This window comes from Lepidochelys kempii, chromosome 1, assembly GCF_965140285.1.
Source record: "Lepidochelys kempii isolate rLepKem1 chromosome 1, rLepKem1.hap1, whole genome shotgun sequence".
Classification (NCBI taxonomy): Eukaryota; Metazoa; Chordata; order Testudines; family Cheloniidae; genus Lepidochelys; species Lepidochelys kempii.
In genome coordinates this window covers 225,474,859-225,487,502 of record NC_136380.1, presented here as the reverse complement: position 1 = coordinate 225,487,502, position 12,644 = coordinate 225,474,859, and the positions used below count along the sequence as shown (strand labels likewise).

Below are 12,644 nucleotides of genomic sequence, written 5' to 3'. Positions count from 1 at the left end.
TTGAATATGCTATTGCCCAGCTCCTCTGCTCATACCAAAAACTACCTCCTCAGCAAGTCTCACCTAGCTTAGAGGCAGCATGATGAGCCCAGTGGTGAGCTGGAGCCGATTCGTGCGAACCAGTAGTTAAATTTTGAAGCCAGTTTAGAACCAGTTGTTAAAGGGGTAGCCATCCCACCTGAGCTCCGGTCCTGTCCGTCCCACGTGAGCTCTCGGCTGGGGAGGCTCCCCTGAAGAATTTTTACTCACCCAGCAGCACAGCGGGCCTTCGGCAGCACTTCAGCGGCAGGCCCTTTAGTCGCTCGGTGCCGTCGGTGGCAATTCAGCGGCGGGTCCTTCACTCGCTCCGGGTCTTCGGCGGTGGGTCCTTCAGTGCCGCCAAAGACCCAGAGCGAGTGAAGGACGTGCCACCAAAGGCACGGAGCAACTAAAGGAACCGGTTCTTCAGCTTCTGGCAGCTCATCACTGGATGAGCCCCTATACCAGCAACAGGCTCAACTAGCCCCACTCCACTGTGCCTGCAACCAATGCCAAGCCTGGAGGCAGAATAAAAGTAGAGAGGCTGGCCCAGTTCAGGGCTGACCGGCCAGGAAGGAGCTCTGCCTGAAGGGAGCTTTGCTTGTAGCTGTTCCCAAGCCTGAAGGAAAAGGCAGGAAGGCCCCCGTGGGAGAACTAGTGGGCAGCCCAGTATTAAAGTGGGTTTGCTTTTCGTTTTAGAAAATTGTGGGGCTAAGCCCCTCCACACCTTTTCCCCTCCCACCCAGAAGAGGTAGGACCGAAGGCACAACTAGCCCATGGGCTGAAGACCACCTCAGTGGACACTGGAGAGATTTCTCTCCCCATGGTCACATCCCAGTCCATAAGGGGATGCTGCTCCAGCCACAGGCAGGGCACACAGAGAGGCAGAGTGTGTGAGAAAGCGGATTTTTTTTTCTGCTGACTGCCCCCCCCCATGGAAAACAAGTGCCAAAAACATCCTGCTCAGCATTATATGAATTCAGGTGCCCACTGTTCTCTGGCTGTATTTAACATGTGGTTAAAAAAAATCCCTGGAGATTTCAAGAAGCTGAGGCCTGGTCTGCACTTAAAACTTAGCATCACCTAGCTACACTGCTCAGGGCTAGGAAAAATTTCACTCCCCTAGTGCCATAGGTAGGTTGACTTAACCCCCTTCCCCCCCGTGTAGATACCACTAGGTCAATGTAAGAATTCTTCTGTCAATCAAGCTACCGCCTCTCTGAGAGGAAGATTATCTACAGCGATGGAAGAACCCCTTCTGTCGCTGGCGGAAGCATTTATACTAGCGGGCTCGAGTGGCAGAGCTGCGGCGTTGTAGCTGTGCTGCTATAGTGTAGACACACCCTGAGGCTGGTTGGCTGTGGTCTTTGTCATGGTTTGTTAGTTAAACTTGTGACTTTATGGCTGGGATGAAAGCCCTAGAGCCTGAGGGGGTCTCTGTCCAAAACACAGGGAAAGCAGGGACAGGCTGTGTGTCAGAGGCCTTTCTGTCAGCAGCTGGGAGAGCAAAGAACGTGCTATGGGGCGGGGAGACGTTAACTTCCCTAGGCATGATCACGTTGCAGTTCTAGAGAGAAGGTGGGGGTGTCCTTGTGAGTGCCCTTCTCTAGCAGAGCCGCAGGCCACTAGGAGGAGCCAAATCCAGTCTTTCTGCACCTCAGTGTTGCCAAACCCCAAATTAAAAAAACATGTTAGCGCTCCTCCCATGCCACAAAAATCATGGGATGTTCTTTCTGGTTATTTTTTAAAGTTCGGTTCTTTGTATTTGCCTTCTGGATCTTGATCCCCTAGGGTGTGCTTGTAGAAAAAACCCATAAGGACTAGGAACTCTTTTAATGAGAGAGCTGTGATTCTCATGCAACCACAAGACTCCAGGAGCTCGGGGCAAATATTGTGAGACTCATGATAAAATCACAAGAGTTGGTTACACTCACTCCTACTCTGTAGTAAATGTGCTGGAGTGTTTTAGAGGTGGTGTAACCAGGGAGTTGGGGAAGGGGTTTCATTACTCCAGCCATATTTTTTGAACTACTTATTTAGGAAGTTTTTACAAGTTTCCACATCCTTGCCCTATATGTATCAGAAACAAATCAAGCTTTACAAGTTAGCTTTCATTTAAAGAGACATTATAGCGAAATATAGTCATCAGATCTTTCTGTTTAACAGGATGTCACCATATTACAGAATAGGCATCATTACAAAACCCATGTCATTTCTTTCTAGTGACTATTAAATTGAGTGAAATCTCCATGCACATTTAAGAGACCAGGTATGTCTATCAAATGTTAATATTCAAATATATTGGACAGGTTGCTGGGCGGGTTTTGGCAGGTGAATGTATTTTGACTACATAAAAGGGAAAAAAAAGGTAAGCAAATATCTGTCTATCCAACTTCTGTTTACTTTGCTGGGTCCGCAGTTGGTGTGTTAATTTTTCCATAACCACAAGCTCCCATTTTTGGGGAACAATTTCTCAATGGTTGGGCTATTTTTCTTTTGTCAAATGAGAGGCTGGCAATAGCCAAGCAGCTACTAGGAGATGAGAGATGAATCTCTTGATTTCCTTTTGTGTGACCATTTCCACTAAGAATCCCCAGGAGGATTACCAAGGGAGTGTTTAGTAATATATATCCAACCATTTGTGATCTTTGTTTAGGGATTGCTTCCTAATACTCTCTGATGACTGGAGACATCCATCATATATGCATAAAATCTCCTCTTTCATCACAATTTCTCCAGCATTTATCACCATTCTATCTCTCTCTATATCTTAATCTGACTGGTGTGAGGTGCTATTGGAAATAGTATCTTAAAGACATTTTCTTTTATTGTGTTACAGGCAGAGGTTACTGGTCCTCTTTCAAATCAATCCCCATTTCTCTGGGGTAATTTGTCTATCCCATCCTTTTCCTAGTGTGTCATATATAGACCGATATAAATTAGTTGTAATTTTTTTGTTTCCTAGCTGACCAGACAATCGCTTCTATTGAAGTCATCTTTCTGTCTAAAACAAGTTTTCTAGAAAGTTGAGGTACGTTGCTCCTGACTTGAAAGTCCTGGTACCAGGGGAGAGTGGGCCAGGTTTAAGTTAGTTTTGATCTCTCAATAAGTTAGAAAGGTTTCTTTACTGAATAGCTGGCCAACCGTGTGTATTCCAAGGCTCCCCCAATCTTTGAGGCTCCCTGGTTCACGCTTTGGCTTAAGAACTGGATTATTGGCAATGGGTGTCATCAGTGAGGAAAAAGAACTGATCTTATCTCTAGTTCTATCCCAAACCCACCGAGTAGCCTTTGCTAAAGGATCTGTGTAAACTCCTGGAGGGATGTGATTTTATTTTTTTAATTAATCCATGGCAGCCTAGTCATGTTTACATTGCCATGATTTTCTTGTTCAATAAAGACCCAGTGTTTGACTGAGTTAGACCACCCCAATCCATTACCATTTTGAGCTGGCTGTCTTCTCAGAATATTTGGAACGGTACTCCAGCCGTATATAAACAACAAACACACTGCAAACAGGGATTCTGATGCTTCCCAGAGAAGCCCAGGGTTATGAGGCACCTTGCTACCGCTTGCCCGCAGCATGAGGGAGCCTTGTCTATGCCTGACAAGGGTCAGCTCCCCAATTCCACCAGCCACAGGCAACACAAGCCCTCCCCTCTCAGCCTAAGTAGGCTCTGCTGTCCCTTTGCAGGTTAATGACAGGTACCGTCCAAGAACCACCCTGGCATATCCACCATCTGTTCCATGGGACAGCTGCTGTATTCACAGAGTCCCTGCTCCTGTTGGAAATGTATCCTTCAGCTTCCTAGATAGACCTCAGATCACTGCTCTGCTTAGCACACAGCACTTAGATATCTATTTAACAAAGAACAGAGATGCAAGTGAGAGCAAGTAGAAATGTTGGAAACAAATGGCTACATATAAAATAAAATCCTAACGTGCTTTCTAGAGCCTAGACAATTAACAAGATAGTCTCATCTCTAATCAGGTATTGCTCACCAGCGCTTTTCATCCAGGCAGCCTGTGATCCCTTGATCATGAGACAAGCCATGCTGTCACTTTGTCCCCTAGGTGTTTCCTGGCATTTTTCTGATATACCAGACCAACCCTTTGATCTTGTTCCCTCCTCCTGTAGATTTTGGGCTCTCTTGTCGATTTTGCAGTCTTGATTACCTGGTGGCTCAGTATGCAGACATGCTTACCTTGGAAGCCACACAAAACACGACCAGACATAGAGATAAGCATTTACTACCCCCTGCTTGAATGGAACCTGTCCAAGGCACATCACCGCCTGGTGAGCTGCCTTCAACTTCAAAACTTTAAGAACATAATTTTCACTATAGATGCATAACTTCTTTAATATTATCCCTGTATACATTTCCCAAAGATTATGATGACCAGTGGGCTACTGGCTGTCAGTAGAGACCTTACATGCCACCCTTTGGTGAGTTATTGTGCATATACCTGGCCCAGGGGATCCCTATAAAACTCCTTGTCCCACTGTACCTTCTGCCAGTGGCACAAAGAAGTTCCTGGGTCATAGCTGTTGCTGACAGGAACAGGACTAAAGTCAGCAGAGATAATCTACCAACAGCAGCTCAGACAGGGTGGTGGCTCTTCTAGAGAATAGGGAAGCACTTACCAACTTCTCATGTCCTGGGGTAGCCACCTACATTTCAAGGGCAAAAGACAACTTTATGAAAAGGACTTATTATGCTACATTTGCCTTCAACCTCTTCCTTGTCCCCCAGTGTTTCATTAATGGGATACAAACATATAGATTTATACCAGTGTAAGATCCTTGTATGATTACTACTGAAATATAGAACATTGTGTGTTCCACATTCATGTTAGCCCTACACTGTAGCAGTGACTGTGTATGTGAAGAACTACCCTCTACTGGATGCTATGTGGGAGCAGCTTACCACTGGGAGGTTGTCCAATGGAGGAGCAAAGTAGTAATTATTATAATTGATGATTGCTGAAGTAATAAGGGCTTGTGTATTTGGAGTAGAAAGTCCCATGTTTGGTTTCAATTTGTGACCATAAAGATCATGGATCAAACTTTCAAAAGTACCTAAGTGACTTAGGTGCCTAAATCTCAAAGACTTTCAATGAGATTTAGGCTCCCAAGGTGGCAGACATCCTCGATGGTATTTAGGCACTTAACTCCCATTGATTTAAATGCAGTAAGGCACCTATATGCCTTTGAGGTTCTGGGCCTACATCACTTTTAAAAATGAGACTCCACATGGCTAGGGTGAGCAACATAGAGGAGAGCTATGAAATAGTTTCCAGCTGCAATGGTATCATCTAGCCATGATCTCCTCTTGATTCCAGCAACTGGACTAACACAGTAGAAAGCTCAACCCCTATTTGCCATTCTCACCAGTCTTTATGCAGAGTAAGGTCAAGCCTACTTGTCCCACAAGCTTTATTTAAGCACAAAGAGCCCCTGTGGACCTGGGAAATGTGCTTTCTTTAAGTGAAAACCACTTAAAAAAACAAGTTTGGCAACTAGGAATTTGTATGTGTGCAGCCCAAGCCCAAGCGTGAAATGATGCCTGTGGTTTTAATTAAGGCAAATGCAAGTCAGGAAAGACAATATCCCATTATTGCCCAGGGACCATAGTCTTTGTCATGTTGGACGCAGTTTCTGCATTCAGTTAAAGGAGGCAAATTAGGCCCTAGTGCCAGAAGGAAAACCAAATTGAGAGCCAGTTTCAAGGACCAAAATTCAATGGGAGACAGGAAGAATTTATCATCTCCACAAAAACTTTGGAATACGCAGTGGAAACACACTTCAGAAATCCATGGAAAGGCTTTGAAGAAGAGTGACTCATGGTCACTTTGAAGATTCAGTTTTCTTCTTTCTTTCCGTTTATGAAACAGGTTTTAAGAGTCCCACACCCTATTTTGCTCTAGTTGGGAATCCCAGGTGGTAGGTTCCCCCTTTATCACTAACTACGTCAAAGGCCACAGAGACAGCTTTTCCTTGTAGCTTAGAAGTTGGGCCATTCAAGAATGACACAAAGCACTCCCTAGCTCCCCAAGTGTCCTGTGTCGCTAGCAGTAGGAAGAGTGATTGGGCAATCAGGGGTTGGGACCACATTAAAAATAGACCACAATTGGCCATGCATCTACCCATGTGGAGTATTATTAGTCAACACATTTGCTATTGCCCAATATGCAATCCGGTTTGTAGCTAAAGTGCTTAACATGAAAGGAACATAGCTAATTACTTTATGGCCTAGGGTTGGGTCTCTACTGTAGCTATTGACTTGTGAAGTTTGGAAGACTCAAAGGGTAGGTCTTCATTGCAAAAACAAGCAAACAAAAAACTTGGCAACAAGTCTTAGAGCCCAGGGTCTACAGATTTGGGCTCGCAGGGCTCGTGCTATGGCACTAAGAATAGCACTGTAGACATTCCCGCAAAGGCTCTGAGATTCACCCTCTCACTGGGTTTCACAGCACAGGTGGGGGACACTGACACTGATAATTTGAGCTCTGGAGTGCAAGCCACACGAGCTGCAGTCTGTAGACCCAGGCTCTGAGACTCAGTGCTGTGGGGCTGGGGTTTTTTTTTGTCTTGTTTTGTTTTGTTTTTAAGTGTAGACATAGATCTTAGATATTGCAATGGTATGTTTTTGTTGTAACTCTTTCCTTGAAGATGGGGGTAACCATTTGTCAGTTTCTTTGCATACACATGGAAATAGAACAAGAGATAAATATCATATAAACCCAATAACTCTATCCTTTGAAAAAACTGCAATGGAAATTAACACAAACACCGACAATGAAACACTAAGAGGCAGACTTAAGTACAAATGGGGTATCTGCAGCTCTTGCTGGAGTCGTATAAAATGGAACAAGTTATAGATGGAGAAAAAAACCACCATTTAATACAGCCTCCTTGGAAGAACAAGACATGAGTCAACACACATTTTCAAACTGTGGGGTGCAGCCAGGAATGGTTGGCGGGGCATGCCTTGCCTTCTCCACCCCAAGTCACCTCAGTGGGACACCCAGCCTGTAGCGGAGTGTCAACATCTGCCACTGCCGAGCTGATTTCCACTCCCAGTGCCTCTGCACCCAGTGCTAGGTCCACCCCCACCCTGACAACCCTAGGCCTGAGGGGCAGGCATTGGTGTCTAATTTTGTCTGATACTACAATATTCTCAATCTTAGCCTTGCAATGTATCAGCAACACATGGAGCCTTAGGGCCAGGGTACAATTTTACTGTTAATATAACATGAATTTTATGTTAAGAGAGTTTTGGGGCTTGTGAGTAACACAGCATCTTTTCTGGATTTGATTTTTATAATGCTCCTCCTATTTTGCATATGAATGTTCCCTATTCCAGGGTAGCATTTTCACTCCTATCTGGCAGAAAAGCCTTTACAAACTTAGAGTGGGGAGCAGGAATAGAGTTGTCCAGAAATCATTCCCAACCTGAAATGGTCCCATGCTCAAAGAACATTAACATGCCTAAAAACCTCCACAACTAGATCAGTCTAGTTTTTCACTACTTAAAAGTGGCTGTCAGCAGCACTGCAGTTAGGAGACAGATTCTGCCAGTACACAGTTAAAGCAACAGCAGCTAATCATGTGAAACAGCAAGACAAATGCCAGGTAATGAAAAACAAACATCAAAGGCCTTACTGGGTGTGCAGTAAGCAAGGTATCTTGCCTTTCCAGCCACAATAGTTCTACAGGTGATTTGCCGATTGCTTTTTACAGCCATAGTCAGAGGTGGGTTTGAGTGCTGATTTAAAGTTAATTTAGGAAAATTAACAATAAAGGCACAAGGATTCCCCCTCCCCCCTTCATCTTTTTTCTGCTTTTAGGAGCGATGTAAAGTGCAGGATGATTCAAACATCAACAAAGGGGGGTGGGGGGATCAACCCCAAAGAACAAGGAGCAAAATGTTATCAGGGCAGCAGGAAAAAGCAACATCCCTTCCATTAGTCCCCCTCCACCCTGGGCATACACAGAGGGGAAGGTTTAGAGTCTACATTCTGCTCCAACTGAAAACCAAGAGCGTACCTCCCCAATCAGTGCAGTTTACCAGATACATTTCCTTGCCTAACCCCAGGCTGTGGGGGCATTTATAGAAGGGAAGGGGTACTGGAAGCAGCAGGGAAGAAGGTAGTCAGGACTCCCCTCTAGAATCTGAGGGTTTCGGATGGTGGCCCCGCAGCAGCCCTACTCACCGAGCCCTTGACAAGTGCTGGTGAGGAAAAGAGAAAGTCCTGGCAGGACACACAGAAACATTGCCTTCCCAAGTCCCAGTATAGTTCCGATTCATATAAGCTGAGGTCTGGCTTATGCTCTTGGGTTTTATTTAGTTACTAAAGTTTAGCTGGGGTCAGTTCTTTTGTCCAAATAGCAGAGAAACCCCAGGATGTAGAGAGGTAGGTGCGCTGAGGGACTTCTCTCAGGCTTTTCACTGTGCCATAGGTGCCCTGCCTCCAGTCCCCAGATGCATGTCCCAAATCCCCCCCCACCCCCCCCCCGCTGTGCAGCACTTACAACCACTCCCCTCCATCACTGCACCCAGACCAGCCCGAACCCCTTCCAACCCATAAACCCTTTTTCCACCCACCCACCTAACTAGTATCCTGACCTCCTCATACACACAACCACCAAAACCTGCTCCTCCTGACTTATACCTGAGCCCTTCTGATCCCCCTCCACATTCCCTTTCCCCAAGTACTCAGTCATGACTTTCTTCCCAGCTGCAAAAAACCCTCATTTCCACCTTTCATTTCCATCCCCTCAGCAGTTAGACCTCTGCTGTCTCCTCCCCACAAACCACTCTGCTCTTCTCCTCTCTGCAGATCCCACTTGAAAACTCCTTGGGCACCTTGTCCTGACCTCTGATTTCTCAGCGTGTTCTTCTGGCTGGAATCAGCTTCCAGGCGTGATCACCCAAAGTTGGCCACTTTCTACAGTCTAAAAAGGAACATTTAAGGGCAGGAGACCCAAGAGCCAGACTAAGTTTTTCCCCTTCAACAAAAAACAAACCCTACAAGATTTTGCAGAGAGATTAGTGTTCCTCTTCAAAGTGTCTCAGTGCTCTCCGCTACCATAAGAACAAGGCTAGCCCAGCAACCCTGCAACAACCACCACTACCCTGTGCCCACACACAATAGAAGAAAGTGTTAAAGGACAAAGAAACCAGTTTCTGTTTTCAGCTTCCAAAGTGTGCTTGTGAACTGGGTTTTTTTTTGGGGGGGGAGGGGGAAGAGGGGGTAAAATTAGGAAAAGTACGTCAATGGATGTCAAAGCATCTGATGCCTCATGAGATGTTAACACATTTCATTTTCAGACAGCCCTGCTACCCACAATAGGTGTTGCTTTCTGATCTTTTCTGCCTTTACTCTTTAATTCTTGGGATATTTGCATAAAAGCTGGATATTTATCTCCAGATGTCACCTCCTGCTCACTCCCCACCTGAAGTCAAATAACCCTGTTTGTAACATCATGCTCATTTCCACAGCAACCAGCTGTGATTTCACAGACAGGACAATGATTGCTGCAGTTGAGGAATGAGCCACAAAAGCATATTAAACTCCTTAGGAAGCAAAGATCTGGTTTTCATTAAATACCGCAAGTAATAAGAATCAAGGGAAGTAAAATGCAGGAAAGACTGGGGGACAGCACTGAATAATCCCCTGAAAGCTGGGCCTATGTACTGTCTAAGTGAGACTATATCAGGGCTGACTTGCGCTTAGCAGGACAGGGACCAAATTGCTCCTCTGTTGAGGTACAAGGCTTACAACAACTAAGATTTCCCCCCCCATCGCTTGATTATATCCCTCTAATTATCTCCTCCTCTGTCCTCCTTCATAGCCAGATCTCCACTCCAGTGTGTCCACAGCGCTGCCACTATTAGTATGTTTAATTATTTGCAATACAGTAGCGCCCAGAGAGGCCAATGAGATCAGAGCCCCATTGTGCTATGCACTGCACATACCTATAGTGAGAGAGGCAGCCCCTCCTATCCTAAGAAGCTCACAGTCTAAATAGATGAGGCAGAGTCAGGCTGGGAGGGAGACCAGAATCCCAGAGAAGTGGCAGATAGATTAAAAAGTCCAGCTCTGATTTCTGGTCTGTATCGTATTACTCCACTCATCAGGTTATACAAGAAACTTGGCCGATTTCTTTTTCTTTTGAAAAAAGAAAAATAGTGCAGGAAATGTTCCCGACTAGAGAACAGCTTCTCTCACTGAGTCATCATTGGGTCCCACATGTTGAAAGGAAAGGCTCTGTTCTGCCCTCATTTGCACAAGCGCACTGACTTATGGAACACAGCAGAACTGGGCACTACAGGTTCCCAAGGAGGGGTGAACAGTTCTCAGAACTCCTTTCAGAACAGCTCCTTTCTTTCATGCACCTTTTCTCCCCTGCATTTTAAGGCCCTGTAACTTGCCAACATCTGTCCTTCCAGCTGAGAAAAGGTGGTGGGAACACTACCACCTATTTCTAGGGTGCCAACCACTGTTTCTTCACTTTAAATAAACATGACAGACAAAGGTTGGAAGGGGAAACTGAGGCATGGGGAGGTGAAATGACTTGTCCAAGGTTGCACAAAAGCCATTGACTTGAACCTGAGTGTCAGTCCAGTGCCCTATCCACTCACTATGCTGCCTCCCCATCATCTTCCCCACCTGCCTTTCACTTTGTCACACTCTTCTCTGAGCCCCTCCAATTGTCTGTCTTATTGTTAGAAACAAGCCGTCGATGCTCTGCACCCACTCTGCCCAGACCTGTAGCTCTGCCTTCGCTCCTGTTACATTCCTCCCTTTGGCCAGCTATCACCACCTTCTCCAGGCCCCCTATACCCAGAACCCCTCCTATCCAGTTGTCTTCCATCCTGTCAGCAGTCAAGTCTCACTCTACCATATTGCCTAGGAATTCATAACTAAAGGAAGAGCCTGAATGAGGAGCTGGGAGGTCTACTTACTGTAACCCTGAGCCTCTCTTATCCTATCCCCTCCCCACTGTTTGTTACTCCGACTTGCTGCAGAACAGCTAAAATTAGAGTGGATGTTCTTTGGGGCAGAAACCAAATGTCCTCTTGTGGGTGACTCCTAGCACACCGGTGGGTGCTGCCAATAGAATAAAGCGGGAAAGAAAGTGGGCTTGGCCTGGGGAAATGACAGGGGACGAAGAGAGAAAGGGTAAGAGTTTTGACAATATTGGCAAATGTGGGGGGGGGGAGGGGAACTTTATGGGATCCTCCCACTTACACCAACTTTAAGATCCTTCCCAGCCTCCAGACAACCAGGCTGCCCTGTTTTACTGCAGTGTGCCCCCACCCACCCACAGCCCTAAGAGTGCGGCTCAGATCCCAGCTGAATCTGAGCTAGACCCCAGCATGAAGCTTTCCAGTTCAAATATTTTACCTTCTTCCATGCGATAGAGTCTGTAGGGATGCAACCCCCCCCCCCTAAAAATTTGGAAAGACTACACTTGCTGCTACCACAGGTGACTTCTAGTGCATGGGTGTGTGGAGAGGGCAAGGCAGGGCTCACACACAGAGGTCTGCAGCAGCTTAGCTTGGTTTTAAAGTCACTGAGCCAAACACGTATCTTGTGTAGGCCCCCAAGTTGCCAAACCAGGAAAAGCCAGGCATTCAAAGGAGCACACTTGTGTTAGAAATGTACAAAGTGTAATTTAGTTTCAAGCTCTGAGCTTTCCCTTACCTCGTTCTACTGGGCATGCTAAGATTCCCGTGCAATCTCCTGCCAGCTAGGTACAGAATTCCCCTGCTGAATTTAAAACAGGTTGAACAAGTTCAACAGCAACCGCATGAGAGAACACAGGATTTCACATTCCCAGCTTCTTAAAGAAGCACTGGCAAGATTGGTGGAGCCCAAAATCTCATCGCTTACCCTTTCACAGCAGCCCAGGCCTCTTCTGCTCCCCCTCCCTCCCAGAGCCAGAATGATTCAATGTGGTTTTCCCCTGCTCTCCTCTGATATAAAACCAGTTGCAGCATTCCAGCACTCGCACTCAGCTATGCACAATGCAAGAATCATAATTGTGCTATGGAAACGGGTCCATTTCAGGCTTCCCATGGGTCTTATCAGAGAGGCAGGAATATTTTTGGAAGTTATTTTTTACATCAGCCATCCCCAGTGCACTTCGATTTCACCAGTCCTGCTATACTTTTGGAGGCTATAACTGGTGCAATGAAGAGCCCTGGTAGGGCTGCAGCAGATCCACAACTTCAACTAGTTTGTTGGCCCGCAATTGTCTTGCCTGCTTATTGTTTGCCTCAAGAAGGGGCAGAGGGTGGCTTTAAAAAAAAAAAAAAGGCAACTCAGAAATGGCCCAGAGGAAATGCAGACCAGTTATTCTGGGATCTGCAGCCTGTCATGCCTCCCTGTAAGAAATTACTTTTGGGAAGGCAGCTACATTTGTGCATCAAAGCACAGCACAACTATTGTGTACATTAGCATAAATGAGGGCTCACTAACCCCAACAGTATGTGAACATTATAAAGTGTCTTCTATCACCCTGCAGTACCACTGACTCAGCACAAGGGGCTGTCATTCTCCAGGGCACAGTCTCTTCTCAGGCTGTAGTAGTGATTTACTAACCACTAAAGAGAG

General features: G+C 46.0%; 1 protein-coding gene across 3 annotated transcripts in view; it reads right to left on the bottom strand.

Moving 5' to 3' along the window:
- The window catches only part of LRP6 (LDL receptor related protein 6), a 242,877-nt gene that overhangs the window by 34,239 nt on the left and 195,994 nt on the right, over positions 1-12,644 (bottom strand). The window contains exon 23 of one of the 3 annotated variants that reach the window (XM_073315582.2): positions 3,741-3,875. The exons of the other annotated variants lie outside the window; for them this stretch is intronic. Within the exon in view, the coding sequence (XP_073171683.2) occupies positions 3,854-3,875 (22 nt within the window). The 3' untranslated portion in view covers positions 3,741-3,853. Of the gene's footprint in view, positions 1-3,740; positions 3,876-12,644 lie in introns of those variants that run through there. 3 annotated transcript variants of the gene reach the window in all.